This window comes from Artibeus jamaicensis, unplaced genomic scaffold (assembly GCF_021234435.1).
Source record: "Artibeus jamaicensis isolate MK-2021 breed Jamaican fruit bat unplaced genomic scaffold, CSHL_Jam_final contig_834, whole genome shotgun sequence".
NCBI classification, from domain to species: Eukaryota; Metazoa; Chordata; class Mammalia; order Chiroptera; family Phyllostomidae; genus Artibeus; species Artibeus jamaicensis.
In genome coordinates this window covers 2,128,081-2,152,265 of record NW_026521981.1, presented here as the reverse complement: position 1 = coordinate 2,152,265, position 24,185 = coordinate 2,128,081, and the positions used below count along the sequence as shown (strand labels likewise).

General features: G+C 35.3%; 1 protein-coding gene across 1 annotated transcript in view; it reads right to left on the bottom strand.

Annotated features, from left to right (window-relative positions):
• NAMPT (nicotinamide phosphoribosyltransferase) overlaps positions 1-23,969 on the bottom strand; it is a 37,620-nt gene extending 13,651 nt beyond the window's left edge. Inside the window, exons 1-7 of the mRNA XM_037150485.2 lie at positions 23,646-23,969; positions 14,734-14,890; positions 13,142-13,245; positions 11,120-11,248; positions 5,901-6,059; positions 5,212-5,348; positions 513-738 (exon numbers count right to left, since the gene is read on the bottom strand). Of these exons, the coding sequence (XP_037006380.1) occupies positions 513-738; positions 5,212-5,348; positions 5,901-6,059; positions 11,120-11,248; positions 13,142-13,245; positions 14,734-14,890; positions 23,646-23,702 (969 nt within the window). The 5' untranslated portion in view covers positions 23,703-23,969. The remainder of the gene's footprint in view (positions 1-512; positions 739-5,211; positions 5,349-5,900; positions 6,060-11,119; positions 11,249-13,141; positions 13,246-14,733; positions 14,891-23,645) is intronic.
• Between the last annotated feature and the right edge of the window lie 216 nt (positions 23,970-24,185).

The following is a 24,185-nucleotide window of genomic DNA, read 5'->3' as shown; positions in this document are numbered from 1 at the left end:
GCTTTTCAAAAAAAAGGCAAGCCAAGTCCTGAACACTAAAAATAGACAACACTGATACACTGAGAACTGAAGACCTTTAAAGAATCACTACTTGAAGAGTATTTTCAAAAGATTTTTTACCACATCACCTTGCATGTATTTCTTTTGCACTAAGAATTTCAAAAGTATAGCAATGACTTGTGATACAGGAAAAATAAACAAGCTATAAACTTGGTATAAGTAAATCACAGGATTCCTTAAAATGGTAATGCTATTAATATTGAAAGTAAGTAGAAAGTATCAGTAATACTTAACTGTCTCTTTGACAGTTTATGTAAGTAACCCATAAGTCTGGGTACCCTTTTGTTATTAATGTGTGACCTTGGGCAAATCTATTACCTTCTCCTGGCTGCAACTCTAAAATAAGGTCCAGATAGCTCTGAAATGATATATGTATAAATAAAATCAAAAGTAGTGTTGATGCAAGCTGGTTGATAAGCATTTTAATAATCAAGTTATGTATTAAAATTTACCTTTAATACAGTGTCAAGAGGATTTCCAGAGTCAGGTCTGATTATTAGTGGTGCTTCTGTACTTCTTGATACTATTAAATGTCTTAGATCTTCACCCCATATTTTCTCACACGCATTATAAATATCATAGCTATCGCTGACCACAGATACAGGCACTGACGAAAACTGTGTTACTATATGTTCAAAAGCATCTTTTTCATGGTCTTTCCCCCAAGCTGTTATGGTACTAGAAAACAAAATGAAAATACAGATTTACTTAGGCAGACACATTACTGTTCCTGAACCATATCTTATGTTTAGCAGGCTAGATAAATAGTTGGACTAAACCACCCCTTGAATAATTTTTTAAAAGACTAAAAGTAATATTTTTCCTCTCCAATAGTTAGTTTAGCTTTTAAGTCATATTCAACTTTTTGGGGGTTACTCCTGAACCTACTCATTGGAACTCAGTGAACTAAAAAGCACTTACTGAATGCACTCAATTCATTATGCCCAGATGTTAGAAAGAATGAACACATGCTCCCATTATTTGCTAGGCAATGTAAAGCACTTAGCTCCCTCCTGTGAATTTTCAAAACCATATACCAATAGTAGCAGACATGTATTTGATCTTTATCTTTCAAAATCTAAAACTTAAAGGCAACTACTTAATCTATACACAGATCCATATAGTCAACTAAATCTTTACCTATTATATCTTTTAATGGTAAGTCATTTATTTCATTTATAGATTATCTACTATTAATATATGCCCATGGAGTAAAAATGTTAATATTTAGTTTGTACAAAACATAATTTAGATGAGAAATAAAGTGTGAGAGTTTCTATGAAGCAAGAATGGTTATAGTGATTTTTATAATGTCTTCAATAATGGTTCTTCTTATTGAAAAGATTAATAATAGGTAACAAGTACTTGTGAATCTCTAATACAGAAGTAGGCAAAAACAAGTTAATACTAATTAATATAGTAATAAATAATAAAAGAATAAAGTATTTTACATTCTCACAACTGTCAACCTACTTTTGCTCAACCCTCTATACAATCTTTCAAACTCTTAAACAAAATGACGAATTTGAAAATTACCATTTCTTCATGCCAAGTAATTTTTATTTGTTCCCTAATTTTCTAGTCTTTGCCTTTACCCCATTTTCTTAAGTAAAACAATGAAAAGACAACCCATTCATTTATTGTAGAACACTACACAGGTATAAATTTATCTCAAACGGTTTGATGAGTCATACTAATTTATGTTTGAAATTGTTATTTTATTTCTACTTTTCTCCTGAAGGACAGGAGTAAACAATATTTTCTGTGCTGCCAGTGGTATGCTGTGGAGAGCTGAGCATGTACCACTCAGGTTTATTTACCCAGAGACACTACTCTTGTCTGAAATGGAGAAATGGCCTATTTATATAGTGAACACTCTTCTAAACAACTAGAGGCTGCCAGTAACTATGTTGGCATCAGAGGCATGATGCAAACATCTGCAGAGTAAGGGAAAATTGAGACATGATGAAGAGAAGCCCTTTCTTTGTATCAAGAATTGCTACTGTCGCCCTGGCCAGGTGGCTCAGTTGGTCAGAGTGTCATCCAGTACATCAAAAGGTTGTGGGTTCCATCCCTGGTTGGGGGGAATACAGGAGGCAACCAATCGATGTTTCTCTCTCACAGTGATGTGTGTGTTTCTCTCTAAAATCAGTAAAAAATATATCCTAATGTGAGGATGAAAAAAACGAAATTGCTACTGCTCTCTTTATCAGGGACACAATTAAGAGCGAAGACTTGCAATACTGCAGAGCTTTCGAACTGTAGAAAAAAATCCTACAGTTAAGAGGTCATTGCTTATGCAGTTATGTTTTACTAGCATTGTATCAATAGTCATCTAACTTGGCTATTTGTGTTTATCATGTCTAGCAAATGTAACTGTTCATTTTCAGCCTTTATGCTTTCTCTGTGGCATTTGAACTTTCCTGAAGCTTTCTCTCCCATGACTTCAATGACACCTCCTGTGTTTTGATTTTTTTCGACATCTACAGCTCCCTTTCAGTCTTCAACAGATGCTATGCTCTCTCTCCTTCCTTCGGTCTGACCAAAGGCTCTGATCTGGGCATTTGTCTCCCTTTATACACCTCCGTGAATGGAAAAACACTATAAGCTTTTAAAAATACTGTGTGATGAGTGTTTCCAAAACGTGCACCCTAGCACAGATTTTCCTTCTGTACTCCAGCTGTACTTTGTTAGGAAGATGAGTATCTTCATCTCATTATCCCAGTCACCTCCCAAAGCACCCTGTACATAATCCAAATGTTATACCTATTCTTCTAATATAGTATTTGGTATATGAAGATCATAAATATTTATTCAATTAACTCTAAATATGCTAATATTCCAATTTGCAGTACATAATTAGATACCTTTCCCAAATTTGAGGGAAAAGTTATGTAATTCAATATTTCTAAACCCAGATGAATATATTCCTTAAGAAAATATCTAGCAATGGCAGTGCTGTAAATTTTGGAGTTTTCTTATTTTTAAAGTTATTTTAGATGTCAGCTCATTTATTCTCATTTATGCCAGGCTGATATTAAAGGTGTAAAATTTTTGCTCCTCCATTTGTTTGGCTGGGTGGAGGAACCGAAGAACAGAGAGATAAGTGATTTGCCCAAGGCCACCCGTATGTCAGCTGTGAAGTTCTATTCACTATACTGTTGCTTAAAAGACTTTTATATTTAAGGACATTTGAAATATTCTTAATCTATATTAAGGAGTTGAACACTTATAAATGCAGTAAATATTATACGGTTGTACAAGTAAAATGGATTTTCACCATTTTAACATTAAAGCCCTAAAAATGACAGTCTTTTTATTCTCATATTTATAGTACTGTACATATGATGTTATTACTATGAAACAAAACATTAGTCAAGTGTATAATACATGGATACTACATTAAGTTGTAAAAAATATATACACATCTAAGTCTGAAATAAAAATACTGCTAACACTAAAACCATTGTGTTAATAAATTTTTCCAGTTTTACTAGTCTTAAATGTGGCATTCAAGAAGGCCCTAATATGGTAATCCTCATAAATGTTAGCTGAATCTACTCTCTACTGAGTCTCAATTCAAAATCAAGTTCTAGCAACTTCATCCCCAAAGCCATTGCTCATGTTTATCTGCTTCTTTCCATTCATTTTGGCCAGTTGGTTTTGAACCTTGTCACCTCTCATAACTGTTGCAATAGCTTCCTAGAAAGCCTCCTACCTTCTTATTTCTCTTTTCTAATTCAGCAGAAACCCTGCTATCAAAATAATGTTCCTAAAATATTTCTTTGACATCACTTCTTTGCTCAAACATTTCAATGCTCACTTCCATTTGAAAATGGAATTAGGATAACCTAGCATAAATTTGAGAGCCTTCACTAATCTATCTTCCCAGTTTACCTTATGTTCCCTACAGTCTCTGTGTGTTATCCCTGATTCCCTAAACACATTTAGTCTCCCCTTTTTTCTGGCTCTCTCAGGACAATGCCTGACACATGGTAGGCATGCAGTAAATATTCATTTAGAGAACGCATGATCACTGTGACTGCCATTACATTTTACCATTCCTTCAATAAGTCGATTTCACATCCTACCTCCATAAAACCTTTCTTGATTCTGTCACTGGAATACAATCCTTTCTTCCCTTGCACCACTACAGTACTTTAATTGTACCCCCGTAAAAGTACTTAATCAACAGAGAAGAATGTCACTACTGTACTATTTTATCCTAAAGACAGTCAAATTTCTACCTATCCTTTGTAGTGCTCAGTAGATTAACTTGAATAAATGCTTAGCTTTTGTAATATAAAGCAAGAGCTTAATGAATATAAATTACTTTTTATAAAAAGCTCAAGCTTTATTCTAAGCTCACTACTGGTTTTGACACCCTGCAATAGTGTAAGTAGGACTTACTAAATCTCCCCAGACAGTAAATAAATTTTGTTAAAAGAACCAGAAACAAGGTTTGACCTGATTGTTTAAAAACTTTTTCTATTACCACTTATTTCCACTACACCCTCTTCCACTCCCCACCCCCACCCCAGCACATCTTTTCAAAACAAGTTAACTCTAGGATCAGACCAGCTGCTGCTTAGATTACAACTGCCTTCTAGTTCAATTTGAGATAATTTAGTGATATTAGATAAGGAAGCAAAAGAAGAATCTGAACTTTCTTCATTTCATTGAAAGGGCTTACTTGCTCATCTACAGTTGAGGGTACTAACTCCAGATGACAATTCCCAAGAAAAAGACAGGTGAGGTCATGTAGAAGAGGAGGGAAAGGAAAAAAAGCAATCAGGTTTGAGTGGTTCTAGACTTAATTTAACAGATAAAATTTATCTGCACATTGCCATAGAGCAGCAGGAAAAGTCCTTTAAAGAAAAACCTATAAGGGAAATAAATATACCAGTTGAAAAAAACACTCCTAAACTGTTTCCATTAGGATGGTTACAAGTTCTCTACCTCCCTGATACTAATCTTTATACAAAGTATAAGTAATAAATTTGTATTGCTTAAGGTCATGAAGAATTACTGGAGAACCCAGCTCTGTAGTTAAGCAAAATTATAAATGAATTACAAATAAATGAAGGAAAAAACTTAGTAATCATAGAAAACAAATATTTATATGGCAAGAGAATGAAAACAGAATTTTACCTGTGTTCTGCTGCGGGAACAGAATAGCCTGGAACAGGATCTTTTGTTCCATAGTATTTTTTAATTAGAGCAATTCCTGCTACTGTATCTGTTCCTTTGAAGTTAACCAAATGAGCAGACGCCCCTATGCCAGCAGTCTGGAAAATAAACCCAAAACCAAAATCCAAAAGAAGAAAAAAGAAAGACCCATACTTGGGTATAGACCATACAACTCCCAAAGAATTGCTGTCTTCTGCTATTCTTAGAGAGATATTTAACTATTATCAGAGAAAACAGTTCCTATGACAAAGATCCAAATTTTCTTAAGTATTTAAGAATTCAACTGTCACCTCCTCAAAGAGAACGGTTTAACAGTGACCTACCGCCATTTCCCATCACCCTCTTTTCCCTTACTCTGCCTAATGCTTCTCTGTAGCATTATCTGATATCTGCCATATTATATGTCTGTCAGTCCATTTACCCACTCATCTGATATATAAAGGATGGAAACATTTGTTGAAGGCTATAGTCCATGAACTTTAAACAGAGGCTAACACACAGTACATACTTTATCTGTTCACTAAATTTCTGGAATTTCAAAATGTGTTCTATGTGGACCAACATCAATCCCATAACATCCCAGAAAGGTTATAATGGTAGTCTTCTGACAATCTACATTTTATTCAATGAGGTTTACTTCAGTTTCTTACCTCTTGGGAAGAGACTCCTCTGTAGCCAAAATCATGCAACTTGTATTCCAGACCATCTAAGTTACCAGATGTTTCTAACAAATATTTGGCCAGTATTTTCTTCTGCTCTCTAGAATTTGTGGCCACAGTGATTGGATACCAGGACTGAACAAGAATGGTCTGTAGTAATAAAATTAACCACAAATATTAATACTTAAAATACTAGGTTCTTTCTGAGGAAAATCCTAGCTTTCTCTGGAGGTATGTTCTGAACTTCCATACTACTAGAAATACCATTTAGACATTTCAACTGTACAACAGGAAGCCATCACAAGCATCCCAGATACAGTGCATAGCTTGGCTCTCAAATCAGCAACATGAAGGGAGAGAACATCAGGCCCTTAATAAGAGTTGAGAACATCACATTTCTATCCAAATCTCCAAAGCAGCAAATAATAGTTAGAAAGACTATCTGTGATGCAGGACTAACTTTTGACAGTATTTTCAATCTGTCATGGACTAACAGTTTTTTAAAATACATACACACTTGGATGGTGAAGCAACTACCATAAAAATTTCTAAATGCTTATTCTTAATTTCTGTGTTTAATTTGAAGCTGCATCAAATTGTTCATGAACCAGCACTGGTCCATGGACTACACCTTGAACAGTATAGTATGGGTCTAAAGTTATCCATTTACTCCTCCAGAAGACTTGGATCTAATTTTTCCTTGGATCTAATATGACTATTGGTAGGTTATATACTTGAATGCTTTTGCTTAGCACTAGAGAATTCTACTCACTGAGTTATGCTTTATGTCCATAGTTTTTCCTCAAAAGTCACTATAAGAAGGGTGCATAAAACATTTCTGCATATGTTGCAAAATTGCAAGGCCACTCACTGTCTACATGATACTTAGTACCTATTATGTGAGTTCTCAAATGAGGACATGAAAGAATCACTAGGTTCCTACTTTCTGATAAGAACTGCACCTTGGTTTTCTATTTTACCTTTGCTGTCAGGAAACCCAAAGTAAGTCTGATATTTAATTATGGCAAATACGTTAATTATTATGGCTTGGGAATTCATACCTTCTCCAAAATAGGACCATGATTTTCTATCTTTATTTTATAAACCACACAGTCTATATTATTAGAAGCGATCTCAAATTTATTTCAGAAAGACCTAAGATAACAACATTTGAGTGCATTCAATAATCTATTTAATGTACGAATTAGGTTTTACAAAACTAGCTTTTACTGAATACCAGTTAAGTGATCAATAAATAAAATAAGTGAAAACAAAAGATTATTTAACCTTGGATTTTCCAACTCGGGTCACCTAAAAAGAAAAAACAAACTGTAGCATTAGACTCCTATGATGACTGATTAAATATGGCCCCAAATCTTTGCAGCTCTTCTCATTAAGAGATGGAATCTGTTTCTTCATCCCTTGATTCTGGGCTGTACTTATGATTTGCTTTTAACCAAAAGAATGTGGCAGAAGTCATACTGTATGACTTTCAAAGCTATTGTTTCAAGAGGTTTTGCAGGTCTCAGTCTCCTGGATCCTGGAGACTACAATGCTGTGAAGGGGCTAAGTTACTGAGAGACGCCCAACAGTTCCTGCTGTCTCGGAGAGGCCCCAGACATGGAGGGAAGCCATTCTAGACTACCCTGTCCTAGCTGGACCCTCAGCTGCATGCAGACAGGAAAGTCCAAGCAAGAGCAGCAGAGAAGCATCTAGTCAACACAAAATCATGAGAAATAACAGCTATTTTATTTGGGGATCATTTGTTAAATAACAACAGAAAACTAGAGCCACTACTATATAACCAATTACCTTCAATCTCTAACCACTCTGTTTCTGAAATTACTTTCCTGATTCCACTGCCAGTACCCATGATTACCCATCCCTAATCTTTGGCTTTTCTGACTTCCTCTTCGTACCACTGATGATCATCCTAAAGAGAATGTTTTATTCAGGTCCCGCTATTCCTTAAAGTCCTTTAATGACTATCATCCATAGGGGAAAAAAGCCAATTCATATAGAAATTTGAGGCTTCCTATAGTCTTGTCTTATTTAACCATCTAAAGGTTGATTTCCTACTATATTTCCCACTTTAATGCTGCAGTTCCCCTTTGGGCTATTTGCTATTCTAAAAATAGTTTTTAAAAATATTCTAAGAATATTGCTCAGCTATTCCTCTTTATTAAAATTTATTTATTAGATTGGCCAAAAAGTTCATTTGTTTTTTTTTCCCATATGCTGGCTGTAGTTGTGCTTAAGTTGTCTTTAACTTCATTCAAAAACAATTTTGTTAGATTGTCTTTTGAAAGCTATCATATCAGCATTAAAAAATATCTTATCAAAATGGGTGAACTTTTGTATAGGCATTTTTAATATTGAAAATGAAAGAAAATATGCAATACTGTCAGTGTATTATACTTTATTATTTCAAGAAAGGTGTGTAGTGTATGCAGAAGGTGCTGTGATCAATCAAACATGTCAAAAGTGGTTTGCACAGCTTCTTGGTACTACTGATTGACATACTGGTCAAATAATTCTTTACTGTGGAGCTGACCTATGCATTGGAAGATGTTTAGCAGCACCCTTGGCCTCTACACGTTAGAAGCCAACAGTGGGAATTAGCTGACATACTCAAAAAATCCAAATCAATAAAGTTATTGGTGAAAATGAAAAATGTGTCTTTTATTATATGGAAAAAAATGCAACAGACTAATATGTTTTCCAATTCAGATTCCTTAGAATTACCTATTTTTCTGCTACCAATTTATCATTCTTACTTATGTTAGTGGTTAGTTAAGAATGAATTGCTCCTCTGCCCTAATTTCTGTGTCCACCACTTTTTGTACATAGCTAGTACTCAGTGTTCACTTGTTGAATTTAATTCAATGAACTCACACTTTAATTTAACTTAGACTGATATTATCTAGGAGTATGAAAAAGATAAAACATAACGTGAACAACTCTAGTTGAGTTATAAAGGTAGAAGATTGACCTTACCCCTCGAAAAATGCCAGGGAAGGAAGGAAATAACTATCAGACACAGTGATCCTTCACATCACCATTTCCTTTTCATAGTCCAACAAAATCAGCTTAAATTATACTCTTAATAAAATCAGTCCCCTTTAAAAAAGATCACTGTAGGTGTAAGCAAGGGAAAAAAAAAAAGGCAAGTTAGTCTGGGTTAATCCAAGGTCTGATAAAAGTAGGCCGCCTTGTTGGAAACTTTTCCAAAATAGCAATTTGCCCACGCAAATCAAGATTAAATTTTTAGCTAAAAACTAAGACTAAAGTAAATAAACTGCAAAATTCATTCAAGATGTGTTTATTATAATGTACTGTGCAGGATGAAGAATGTTAAAGAATAAATGGTGTGGTATAGCAGAAAGGGGACTAGGTCTACTCTGTTAACTACAGTCCATTCACTCAGGGCTCACTTTCTCCATTTGTAAAATGAGGGCATTTGAATGTAATGGCTTTTAAAGTTATCTTTTCTTTTTAACAGTGTGAGGTTTTGTTTTCTGGTTGGAAGACATGGGTAAGTTTAGCCTCATATGCTCGATCCTTAGCTCCTTGTAAGTCTGAGACACTACTACAGAACCCTTAGGCTCTCTTAAAAATATTTTGAGATTCAATGTGCAGACTAAAATTTCTTCTAGCACTAATAATAAAATTGATAAAGCAATTCAATAATTTTAGTGGGTTTTAAAGGTCATGGTCATATATGGTGAATAACAGTATATGGTTAATGACAATTAAAGAATGGTATTAATAACTTCGAACATAAAATGGGAGAGAATTGGAATGAGCACTATTTAGTATTATTTAAAATATTTTAAATCAAGAATTGCCTAAAAAAAATCTTCAAGTTTGTAAACAATAAGCTTATTGAATTGGTAACAGATTTCATATTTTAAGGTGGTAAACTTGGGTTGGGGATGAGTAAGAATAGGATGAATCTCCTTTAACCTCTCACAAAGCCTCTTTTAGAGACCTGGTATTGAACGTAAACACACTGTTTTATAAACATGGATGGATCAGAAACAACTATAAGGGAATGTTTTTATAATACCATCCCCTTAAAATCAAATTCTTGCCACCACAAATACTGTAACAATTAGACAAAAACTAATAATAAGACACAGTTTCTTTTACTTTGAGTATATAATTCAAAGTTCTAAGACAGTGGAACTATTCTAAATCTGTATTTTAGTTAATTGTAAATTTTTTCTGAGCCCATTAGCCTATTATTAGTTGATGGCCCACTAAGAATCTGATATGAAAGTTTTAAATTTCTTGTCAACTTAGCAAAAACTGAATTTCAAACATATTTTTGGACCACTTACTTTTTATCTTTTCCAGTTTTATAAACCTCAAATGTATTATTTTACAATATAACAACAAATTAGTGTAAACAATAAACTAATAAGAGTCAGTTCTATGTACTAAATAAATATCTCTCAAAGAGAAATGGGGTCACCTTCCACAATATTTTCTTTTATAGAGAAAATATAAGTTAAGCTGGTATTGCTTCTTGGCCTTTTGGCTAAGACCAAGTGTGAATTAAGATGTTGAGAAGCTAAGAAGATATTTAATACCAAAACTATAAGCATGTGAAAAAACATGACTGCCTATGTGTAGATGCAAGGAAAAACAAAAAGTCTTATAAACTTATATAATATAACCTCCTTTTATCCTTAGAAATTAAACAAAATAACCAGTCAATCTTAAAATGTATTTAGATGAGAAATATCAGGAAGCAGAGCCTAGGCCCTAATTCATTAGATAAGAATAAAGAGAGCAATTACTAAAAATTTGAACAGAATTCCTTTAGTCTAACAGGAATAGAATATCCAAAAGTCATCTCAAGTTAGTAAAAATGTACCTGTGCTGTTTTTCTAATTTTTCTCCATGATAATATACATTTAAGAGTACAAATAAGATGGAAGCCAACTGAGTTTTAACTATAATAATTCTTAATATTTTGATTTAGATAAAATCTCAGAACATTAGATTTCACTGGATGGAACCTTAAAATTTTCTTCATCCAACTGTCATTTTATAGATGAGGAAATTGAGGATTGGAAAGGTTTATTAAATTGTGGAAGATAATACCGCTTTATTAGTAGCATTTTTAAAACTAGAATCCCAGTTGAATGGTTTTTACAACTTCAATTAATGTTAAATAAAAAAATAAAAACAAAACAATTCACCTCAATCCAATTTGTAAGCCAATAACACTCTGGATCTGTGTTTTCCACTGTGAACAGAACATTTCCTCTGGGAATGACAGCGCCCTCAGGAACAGCTTTTACTTCTATTGGAAGATGCCCATCATATTTCTGGTAAGAGACAATAATGAATTTATTTCATTCAACAGATATATTCAATTACCCTGTTTTTATAATACTCTTTATATTTTACAAAGGCTAAACTTACTGCGATAGAAATGACAATTGTGGATGTTATTGTAATGTTAGTAATACAGTCAGAATATCCTCATCCTCCTGAAATAAAATTAGCTAAAACAGCTTAAGCAATGATACTGATTTTTAAATTTCATGCTGTCAAAGTGCTTTGGCTATGAACATTTATTATTAGAAAATACAGATAATTTCAAACTGATTATAAAACGTTGTTCTTCCCCAACTCTTTAAAAAATAGTTTATTCCAACATATTCCAAAAACAGTATGTTTCTTCTTAAGCCATTTTCATATAAGGCTAAAGATGGAAAGATAAAACAAAGAAACAAATGAGAGAGTGAGTGAGTGAGTGAGAGAGAGAGAGAAAGAGAAGATATCTCTGCCAGTAGAAGAATCTTAAATAGGTTTCCTTTTTACTCTTGGTGTAGACCTGAAACTATTTTGATAGTATACTTCCCAGAGCTCTGGCAACTGATATCAAAAATACAATTAATTCTCTCCAAAATTACGCTGAGAATACATTTACTACATGGTATGTTACTAGATATTTAACTATGCCTCCCTACTTTTAAAGCTAAAAGTTGTGGCTAACTTTTGGCTAGGAAGGCAAGTTGTTTCAGAATTCTTAATAGTTTATGTGATTTGAGACAAGGCAACTAGATACAAGAAAAATCCATTTAATAAGAAGCACTGAAGATCTCATGAGAAAGCAGAAAGAATACCGGCTTAGAAGTCCTGGCTTGAACTCAAAAGCAGGTAGGAGACCTTTGGCAAGTCATTTATTCTACTTGTAAAACAAGGTTAGACAAGATTATCTCTAGAAAACTTGTGAATCACTAAGATTCTCTCAACATAAAATCAAGGGATTTATCACCTGGCCACTGGAAATTATATCAGTAAGCATAGCACCTAACTTATCTACTACTATTATCCACACAAAAACCCAAATGGATTAAGTACAGGAGTTAACCAACAGATTTTACTTCAGATATGGGGAAACTACAGTTACAGAATGCTTACTGGACTTCTTCAAAGACCCATAAGTACCAAAAGGTAAAACTCATTATTACCGGATAGGCATGACCATTTTTAATTACTTTATGTTTAATACTTTACAATGGAAAAGATAATTTTTTAGAAGTGTAAATTAATTAACAAATACTTAAGATGACAAGAGGCCAATAGGTCCCACTCCCAATCTATTTTTGTAACAAAGAAAACCACCAGAGGACATTCAACTCTTGTAACTTAATTCTGATGTGTTTGGATACCCGAAATGTAAGCAATGGTTCTAAACACACTAGATATGAATGTTATAGTACAATAGAGAATAAAAATCAACTTCATGGATCTGCACCAAATCATTCTAACTACTCAGTAAGGAAAATCTCCTGGAATTACTGTGTAGTGATAGAATCAGAGCATCTATTTTCTTAGATAACCTATAGTTAAGAAAACACACTTAAATTCTGAAATTGCCAAATAACCATCCCCTTTCTTAATTATAGTATATTTTCAAAGAAAGGGTTAAATCACCTCTCTTAAAAAGAAATATTAGTTAATTAATTTGTAATTCATTTATGTACAACAAATTTGATCTGCTGTAGATTCTAGACATTAATAATATGCCACCAGAAAAAAATATTTAAATGTTACCCTTAACTTTTCATCACAAGAATGTCTAAAATAGCCATCATACTTAGGGTCAGAGATGGAAAAGAGTTGCAATTACAGTCTTATTCTTCTATTCAAATTCCTTTGCAAGAAATTTTGAAGTAAAAGCAAAACCAAAACATGAAACTAGTTTTTACCTCAAGAATGTAGTTCCATCCCTTTTCATTAAAGACATCATCTTGAAAATGCTCTTTGTACACCTCTTTGGCTTCCTGGATCTTCTCTTTGGTCACTACTTTACCTAAAAGCATAAACACCTTCTGTTTACATTTCGAAAGGCATTCTGTGAACTGCTGATTTGCCACAGGATTAATGTCTCTAGATATTACACCCATTCTATGGATAAAAAAGAAGATCTGAGAGGTTAAATAACTCACCCACAGTCAACAACAAAGCCAGAAAATGATTTTGGACTTGTAATAACTCAGTCTAAGTATGTTAATTTCTTATTTGAACAGTAATTGTGCAGAAGAAATTATAACATGGATAGTATTTTTTTAAAACTCACAATAAATTAACTTCTAAGAAGGTATCTTTCCTGTCTCTACTAATTTCTACACCCTTCAAATCTGAGAGAGTAAGCCTTTGATACAGATGATTTTCCAAGTGAAACCTCTTACTTTATTCATAAAAGATATCTTCAGGGCTGACAATACAACAATCTTCACAGTTATTATATTTTTGCCCCTCAAATATAATTGTAGGTAATTTTCTTTATGTGTAAAATGAGGATAAAACAGGAGAGTACCTATTTATGAGTGGTTGTGAGGACTAAATGAGTTACAACATATGAAGCATTTAGAATAATGCTGGCCTATAACAGGCAATCAATATGTTTAGCTATAATTAATAACTAATATCTTATGAGGTATTTGAGTTGCAGAAATGAAGTGCGGCATAGTCTTTGGTAACTTTCTCAATATAAGATCATTAGTAAACTCACTTAAAACACCTTGGGCTGTTTTGCTCACAAAATATTTTTGATACCAAGTAGGTTTCTAGTAGTGTAACACATATGAACAGTCTAATCTTAAAGTTGCCGAGATTATGGGAAAAGGTTATTACATAAAATCCAACTTAATCTGCATTTAATTCTAAGATTATTTTTATACAAAAAGGTTAGAGATGAAATTTTCCAAAATATATAAATAAAACCCTTGGAAACTATTTCATCTGCTAGAAATAACACTACAAAACATACTAGAAATGGACTTTCAATTTTTGTAAAAAGGCAAAGAAATTATTTTGAGGATTTTCTTCTTTAATATAATTTAAGATTAAGTTCATAGAAGTAGTTTTGAAAACTAAGCCTTTAAGGTAAAACTGACTAGCATAAAATATTCCAATGACAATTGCTACTATAATTCAAAATGAACTCCCAGGTCAATAACAAATCCTTTATTTTGAAAAAATGACTAAAGTCTACTAACAAATGAGATTAGCCTTGGAAAATCAGTTACTTTTCTAAACTTATTCCCACACTTAGTTTCAGAAAATCTTTCTCATATTATGAACACTAAGCACCTTAACAAAATTGTAAGAATGAATGTATTCAAAATAAGATTTACAAAACATTCCAGAAGAACTCCTATAAAGTAGTTAATTAAATAGATATCAAAATTAGACTATTCAAAAAGTTACTTCAGATAACAGAATAAAACAACATAGGAGAAAAACTACGAAGAGTTATATAAAAGAAATGTTTTAAATGTACTAGGACAAATAATACCTTTTAAGTATTTATTAAGAATGTACTGCAACCCATAAAATACTGTTTCTTCATATTTCACCTTCCTTATTTTGGAGTTTTCGGTCTTCTTTTCACGGCATTCAAAGTAGGAATAAACTTTGCTTGTATTGGGTGGGTACTGTTTATAGTGAGTAACCTATATGAAAAAGAAATACTTGAGTTAGAAAACACCATCAGATCAGACCATAAATGACAATAGCAAGGGCTACTGTGTAAAAGCAAAACCAAAATAGTAATTTCTATTACTGTGGTTTACACAATTTGAAACTATTTAAATCCAGAGAATCTACACTTATTTGCAATTGATCAACTTCTTTTCCTGGATATAAAAAATAAGAAACATACTTATTAAGGTATTTTTAATAGTTTAGTTATCTTAAATTCAAAACCACAGGATACCATTAAATTTTATAAAGAGGCCTGAACTTAAGTACAGGCCTCTAAGCTGCACACCTGGAACAAAAGTATAATGACAGGTTATCTTATTTGATCTTGGGGAACAGTCTTCATTCAAGGGAAAAGAGATGCAGCTGCCAGGGGGTGGGGGGGTGGGGACTGGGTACACAGCTGAACTGAAAGCAGGATTTGGTACTGTTACTACCTAAATGTGGTAAGTTTGAGAAGTCAACAGTCAGTGACTTCCCAGGACTCTACTTGTTATCTGTATAATGAGGTAGTGAGAATTATCTCTTTTAGTCTTCACAGTGACACTGAAAACCTAAATAAAAGCAAAAGAAGAAACAGCAGCAAAAAAAAAGTTCTTTGTGATCTTTTGTTCTGCTGAAATTACCTCTGAGTTGGGAAATAAATGTCTATACAATGCAATGTCAAATCCTTATAGGTTTAAAAATATGAAGAGGTATCATCACAATTTTTTTCCCATGGATTTGGGTAAGAGTCACTGTTGAAATTTTATGTTTTTATTTAAAGAATAAAGTTAGTGCTTATTATAATTTTATCATATTTTATTGTGGTTAAAACATTTTACCAATAAAAAATAACTGGAATAATAATATGTATTTATTTGTCCAGTTGAAAGAGTAGGCATAATGCCTTAATTGCCTTAACTGGGTGGTGAATCAGAGTAATGGTGGAATAAATCTTGGCAGACCAAGTTTCCTGGACAACCACTGTGAACATTAACCATTTTTCCTGTTTGGCTCTGATTACAAGTTTAGGAAAAACAACATTTTCCTTGTTTGGATGTACAACTTAATTTTAATCTAAAGACTCTTTGCAGCTTAGCACAAAATTCTCAAATATACTCTGTATAGAGTGCAAAAAAATCACAAATATTTAAAATGTTTCCTCTCTAATAGAAGCAATTTACAACTCCATAAAAATAGCACCTTCAAGTTGCTTATTGGCAATCTTGGAGATGAATGTTTATATTAATATGTGGTCTGATTGCCTGAGTCAGGCAACAAGAGTTAGAACTTTCTGTTTTGCTCAGATACAACTGATACCTATGTACTACTAGGCATAGGGAGGCCTCATCAAAACCCAGGAGTATTTGCCAGTTTCTTTCAGGTTAGAACCCAGGGACTGATAACAACTGTAAATCTAGAGCAATTAAATCTATTAGGCAATTCACTAAAAAGCAAATACACACACACACACACACACCCCATACATGTGATACCCTAGTAACAAATGCAACTAACTACCCTAGTAACTCTTTCAACTACCTAAGAAATTGATTGAAAAAGATACCAGTACCTAAAAACGTACCCAAGATGTATGTACCCAAATGCAAATGTATGCAAAAATGAAAATGTCCAGCTTACAATCTAAATAACTCCAACTACTTGAATGGGAATAAGCAGTGAGATAAAAGCCAATTATGATGAAGCAAAATTTGAATAAAGGTCTGGATCACATCACTAAAGTTTGTAAAAGATTCACCATTGTGATTGCCAATAGTTTTGATCTTCTTTATTGCTCAGATACTAAATGATGCATTTTTATAAATGGCTTCTTCTATATTGGATAAAAATGCAAATGTATTATTTTCATCTTCTGAGTAGATCAAGCAGTCAAAATCTAAATGGAAATGTCCCTAAACTACATAACTCCATCTTGGTATAACGGTATAGTAAAACTTTTCAATCTTACAAGTTCTGGACAACAATTAAATGTTATAATTTTAATGCTTCATTTTACCTGTATTCTTTAATTACGGTACTTAAAACCTGTTCATAAATATTCCGAATCCTTTCTGTGGAAAAAATTGTCTAGGCTGCTAAATTAGAAATGAAATATGACTTCTAAAATCTTCTTTGGGAAAATCAAAGAGGATAGTTTTAGAATTTAGCTAAAGAATCTAAGTCATAGGTAGCAAACACAAGGCCCATGGGTTGAATCCGGCCCTCCACCTTGTTTTATTCAGCCCGGCACCTTGTTTCTACCCAGTGGCAGCACCAAGTTCCTTGCCCCTAGTTAAGGAGCAGTTACACTTATACGGTCCTAAAATTACATATGGCCCTTTGAAGGCCAACCTCTGTGGCCCCAGTGAAAATGAGTTTGACACCCCTGCTCTAAGTCATCTAGGTAAACTCTCAGGCAATAAACCATGAAACATCATGTACTACTAACGATCTACCAACACCCAATAGTTTTATGAAATAAAAGAGTATGCTCACATCTATTTATACTGACATATAACATTATTTTATGGGAAATCATTTTATACAGAGCATCTTAGTAAATATTATTCTAAAACTATAACCAATGAATGATTTACAGTAATTCTAGTTTTGCTAGGTTTTTTTGTCCTCTTCGTTTCACTTTCTGCTAAACTGGTCACTCTGAACCCTTTGGAATCTTCATCAGAAACTGAGATGATATAACAGAACTGCCAAAAAAAACCCAAAAACCCTGAGATGATATAACAGAAATTGAAGTCAATAGAGTCTTATTTTATAAATAGTTCACTCATCCACAAATATACAGGGTGGGGTTTACAGTTGTCTGTTTATGTGGCAAATAACACAATAATTAACATAAAACAAGAATAAACTGTTTCATGTACTGACAACTGTAAACCTACTTTTGCCCCACCCTTTACATGCTGTACTTACTGTGTGTCAGGATCTGTTTTAGATGCTGATGATAGGGAAATGCAGAGACTAAAGTGGTTTCTATTCCCATAGGGCTAAAGAAGAGTGGAAAGTCAAAAAACAATAAATAAATGAAATAACTTTGGATCTATATGGATACTATGGAAAATTAAAAGAAAACGATGGGCTACAGGGACCTGGGAGACTACTTTAAATAGAAGAACAGGAGGGCTTCTGAGATGGTGATATATGAGCAAGAACATAACAAGGAGGAAAGAAATAACTTGACCTGAAGGACAGAAAAGATGAAGGTCAGAGTGGTTAGTGCTTAGAGAATGGGGAGGAGGGGGTACAGGGTACAAGTCAGAGAGCTACAGAGACAACATCAGGTTAAGGCTTACAGGCTAAAATAAGTAGCTTGAATTTTTATCAAGTGCAATGGGAAGCTATGAGTATGTTTTAAGATGGAGTGATTCACATATTACAGGGATTAGCCTTGTGGTGAGGTGGAGAATGGATTGGAGGGTGACCAGAGTTTCAGAAGCAGGAGCATCAGATAAGAGGCTGTTGCGAATGACTAGACCAGGTGAGAGAACTGACTCAAAACCTAGGACGTAAGGGAAAAGTAGGCTGATAGACTAGATATGGAAGACAAGGCGGGGGAGAAAGAATTAAGAATGTCTCCTAGATTTTTGGCTTGAGCAACTGGGTAAATAATGGTGTCACTTACTGAGATGGAGAAGGCTTTGGAAGGAATAGGTAGGAAATTGAGAGCTCAGTTTTACATGTTAAGGAATACTAACAAATTTTCATGAAATTCAAAATTAAAGTGAACTACAAATAGGGAGCTCAAATATTTTTTAAGCACTGTTTTGACTTTGATCCCCAGAGAAAATGGTTCCACAATAAATTTAAAATTAATTACAGATGAAGAAAAAATAATAGATTTCTCAGAATATCCTCAGTAAACCCTTTTCCTAAAAATGTTTCCTAAACCGGTACTGCCTTCTTACAGCTAATACAGTGCTGCAGGTACATAAATATTGATGTGATAAAGAACACAGGCACACAGGAAGGTGTAGTTCTTAGTATAACAATTTCAGGCATGTGATTGATTTACTTCATGAAAAGATAAGCTTCTAAAAATTGTAATTCCAAGTATGACATTTAAAGAGAAGTATGAAAAATATTTAAGTTGCATAAAACATTTGTGAGAGCAAAGTCTAACTTTTTCCTGAGCTTCTCTAGATTTTCTATAAGGCTGATTTGTTATCTTTCCTGTCCCAATGGGATTGCATGACCAAAGGTAACTACTAACCTCCTTTTCCAGTTACAATTTCTAACCTCTAATAAATAATCACAAACCAACATTTTAACAATACCATGTGCATAAAAGAGCATGTGGGGTACATACCCAAGGTCACAGACTAAGTTATCTGCACATATCTGAGGGCACTCAGAAGAGGATCCACTCAGCCTTACTCTGGCTAAGACTCTCTACAAAGCTAATGTGCAAGAAATAGCAAAAAGCACAACTGAATTTATTCTTTTCAACATAACATGATTTCTCAAGCCCTAGAAATACCTCTTATTTCCTCAGAAAATAATCCATTGTAATTTGGCTTTTTAAGCAAGGACTTAAAAAATACAGCTTATGGATTTTTTTTGGATTACATTATTTTGGGGAAGGAGAGACACTATAAAATCAGCTATAACCATTACACTATCTCTTCCCTTAAACCTCCTGACAGAGTTCCTGGCAACTTATATCCTCCTCCATACTTTAAAAAGAGATTTAATCAACTGACAAAGAGGACATCAATTTCTGATATTTTTGTTTCGCAAGATATTATACAATTATTACTGACCTAAATTAAGTTTCCTATGAAGTACATTCATGATTTATACATAGGATTTATTTCTGTTGCCTGATTTTTCCTATAATAAAAACTTCCTGGAAAAAGTACATCATAAGCCCTGGCTGGTAACTCAGTTGGTTGAAGAACTGTCCTGTGCACCAAAAGGTTGTGGGTTCGATCCCCAGTCAGGGCACATACCAGGTCGCAGGTTCAATCCCTGGCTGGAGCATATATAGGAGGCAACCAACAGATCAATGTTTCTCTCTCTTCCTCCTCCCTTTCTTTCTCTCTAAAATCAATAAATATATCCTTGGGTAAGAATTAAAAAAAATGCATCATAAGAACACACAGGTACTCTCTGACATACAAACTACAGCAGTACCCTAGTGCTCACAAGATTCAGGCTGCCATGAGAGCCACTGTGATAATACTTCAATGTCCATTCAGAAGCAGGGAAAGGCAAGCAACATGACAAACAGTAACAGCTCAGAGGAAGATGCTGGGTAGCTGAAATCCAGACAGGACTAACTTGGCTCTAAGATGTCTCTCATTAACCCTAAATCTTTTCCTCCAAAAAGCCAAACGTTTAAGCTTTGTTATTCTGCCATTAACAAGGAGGCAAAATCTTTTCTTTTTTTTTAAAGCTGCCTTTGGTATCTAATCACCATACATAAATTATACAGACTTTCATAAGTTTTCCATTATTTACTGAATGAATGATGAAAATGTGCTGAGGTCTAGATAATCTGTTGACAAATGACCTTTGAGAAGAAACCCATACTGGACAGCAGAGTTCACAACTAATGTGTGATGTGGTTCAAACTGTAAGTTGCTTAGGGATTACTTTTATATACTATATATTTTTCAACAACAGTTCAATTGGCAACATCTTCAATTAATCTGCTAATAAGTAGAATATTCAGAAATGTTAAAATTATTATTTGCAGTAGTTTGTTATGAACATTTATCTACATAGAAGGGAAAGGAAGAATGGAACAGAAATGAATCTTTTAAAGGTCCACAGTTACTAGAAAGATGATCTAAGGCTATCCAAGAGAAAAGTTAAAAAAAAGAAGAAAAAAAAAAGATGTGTCTCCCTTACGAAATGCTGTTTAAGCACTGCAATGGCTAAGGCCAACCCAAATGCATCTTTCCCTACTTGGCTTAGCACAATATAAATACAATTCAGTAGATAATTTTGTTCTAGGCCATTTTTTCCTAAAGATTTTATATATTTTTAGAGCGAGGGGAAGGGAGGGAGAAAGAGAGGGAGAGAAACATCAACGTGTGGTTGACTCTTGCATGCCCCCAACCCTGGTGGAAGACCTGGCCCACAACCCAGGCATATGCCCTGACTGGGAATCGAAACAGCGACCCTTTGGGTCACAGGCCTGAGCTCAAACCACTGGCTACGCCAGCTAGGGTCCAAGCCATTTTGAAGTGACTGAAGATGATTAAAACTTAAGAGTTGAGTGTCTTTTTTATTTGTAAAGAAGAATCTAGGGTGAAAACAAAACAACCATATTTATCTGTTGTCCCAGTTCTTTATTATATATAATAAAGTATGAGATTACAGAAATGAACATATATTTTAAATGTTCTGCCTTTGATCCAAACTGTCCTGAACTCTTTGAAGAGGAGGTAAGTAAAAACAAAACATCCAAATGTTGGCTAGTGCATGGACATTACCTTATCTACCTGCAAAATACATTTTTATATTCCTTAGATAACCAATGATCCTTTCTTCAGTTTTAGAAAGTAATCAACAACATTCTGTTCTATTCCAACAACACATCTAAAGCCACTAGTTTTCTACCTGGCCAATAGTTTGTAAGTACAAATAAGTATATGTAACATTATGTAATTTCCAAATAAAAGTTTCATTAGCTCTAATCTCAAAATGACCATTTCTGTCTCTTCTTTACCCAAGAAGATAAAAAGGCAAAAATGGAATACAGGCTATAAAGACCACTAAAAATGAAGGGAAAATAAAATTAAAACATTAAAATGTCAGTATGGAATACCCAATCTCTTTTCCCGTACTGCTGTAAACCACTAGCATAAAGACATGTCAATCTGATTAAACCCTCTTGAGGGAATCTTTTGTGGAAAAGGACAAATCTTAATAAGATGAACATTTTCTAAGATGTTTTCATTTTAGAAAGGGGATAAATATACCAATCAAATATACCAGTCTCACTTGAAAATGAACAGCAATAAACTTTATTAAATACATGCAAATACTAATCATGCAGTTAAGCATACCCAACTAGGATACTAGAAAACTTAAAGGTAACTCACTCTTCTAATTAAGGAAACTGATGTTAAAGCAATTTTACATTCCTTATGAATAATGGCTAGAGAGGAACTACAAAGTTGTACTCTTTTGTTTTTAAAAGATCAGTCAACATCTGTTTACATTTCCCAATTCAGTCAAATCATATTATTACATTAAAATTTTGAAGATTTTAAAGATTTAGTTAAGAAAAAATTTACTTAAAAATCTATGAATGAAATCACTTTAAAATCACTATTAGAAATACTCAAAACATTATGACTGAACTAAGAGAACACATGAGGAAGTTTTAGGGCCAAATGTATGATAATAATATGATCTAAGTCCACTAAAAAGACCACTTGTTAATGAAACTTGAGTCTACTTTATATAACCCATCTAAACAATTCTAAATAGAACCTTACGCCAATTGAGGAGAAATGGACAAAACCGAACTTAAGTAAAATGGGATTCTCCAAAATATTTTTAATGTTTAATAAAACTAACAAAAAGAAAAAAACCCACCAAAAACATGATCGCATTATGTTCTAACACTGTATTTCAAACCATCATGTTGCTCAAATAAAAACTAAAATACATTTTCTAAAGTGAAGTTTTTGATCTGGCATTTCAAGACACTTTTTGGTGTCTTGGCTAACAAAGCTTAGCAAAGTATAGTCATATGATTCATGTCATATAATTTGGAAACTAGGAGAATGAACATCTGCCAGATTTTTTCTGATCTTTCTTTTCTAGTGAGTGTTTCAAATAAAGTTAATGGGGCAGCTATGTATATGCAACAGTCTAGTACGCATAAAAGTTGTCCAGGTTTAAACTACAAGTTCATTTAACTCCTCGAGTTTCACTTTCCTTTTCACAGAAGTCCGGTAGTGGCCTTAAGAGCTTTTATGGTCCTTTGCTTGAAACAAGGGGTTAAGGTCAGTGAGTGATCAACAGGAGCACAGGAGTTTGAAACAGAGCCCAGTGAAGTGGGGCAAGAAAGTCCAGTTCGGCTACCAGGGACAGATAAGCGTCCTCCGTACCCGGGCCATCGGCAGAGGAATGTGGCTGACTTGGTCCCGTACCCCTACTAGGAATTCACCCACACCTTCACAAACAGACATTATCTGCCTAAGCAAGGGCTGAGAGCAGCCGACTCAGCTCCGCGGGGAAAACCCCACTTCTCAAACCACGCTCCCTCTCTCCGTAGCCGAGCCCCAGGGGCTGCTGTTACTTAATTAACTGACCCGCTCCTCAGGCGAAACTTTGCCCAGGCCAATCCAGCCCGGCCCAGGGACAGAAGGCCGCGCTCCTGGGTAAGGCGTGCGCTCGGCCGGTAACACCCAAGACCACCCAACCCCGGACCCAGCTGGAGCCTGGAGCCCCGAGCTTTGAGCCTTGAGCCCCGTGCGCCGAGTGGCGCGCGAAGCTGCACGCAGTCGGCACTTACAGGGCCCGCCTCAGCCCCTCGCCGCGCCCCTCCGACTAACGCCAGGCCCCGCCTCCTGCCATCCATCCCTCCATCCACCTCCTCCCCACTGCAGCGCCAGCTTCACCTGCCCCGCGACGCTGCCCGCGCCTTCCCTTGGGGCTGTCTAGCGCTACGACCCCGACCGGCCGCCCCCCGCTCGCAACCTCGCGCGCGCTCCCTAGGTGCCCTCTCCTCCACCCTCACCTGCCCCCTCCCCTGGCCTCTACCTTGTAGGAGTCCGTGGCTAGGAGGATGTTGAATTCGGCTTCTGCTGCAGCATTCATTTCGGGCCAGAGTGGGGGCCGCGAGCCGCCGGCTGTCCGGCGCCGCAGCGAGAAAGGAGAAAAAAACTGGGCTTCACCGCGCTCCGTTGCTTAAGTCACCGCTCGGTCAAAGGGGGAGGGGGAGATGGTGGGGAAACGGAGAGGGTAGGAGGGGCCTTAGGAGGGACTGCCCGGTAGCCTTGACGCGGCAGGGGCGGTAGCGGCAGTGGCGGCAGCTTGCGCACACGCAGTCTGGGTACTTGGATAGCTTCTGCACCTCAGCTCCCCGCCCCCGCCCCATTATCCAGTCGCCGACGCGAGGGGCGGGGCGCGGCCGCGCGTGCGCAGCGCGTAGGGGGCGAGGCAGGCGAGGACGACGTGCGGCACGCGCTCCTCCTAGGAGACGCCCACTCTGGGAAGCTGCTGGCTGTTGGGCCAGCCCGGCCTTTGACCCAGGTCTGCGCCTTGGTTTCATTTCCCGGCCATGCCTGGAGGGTACGGGAG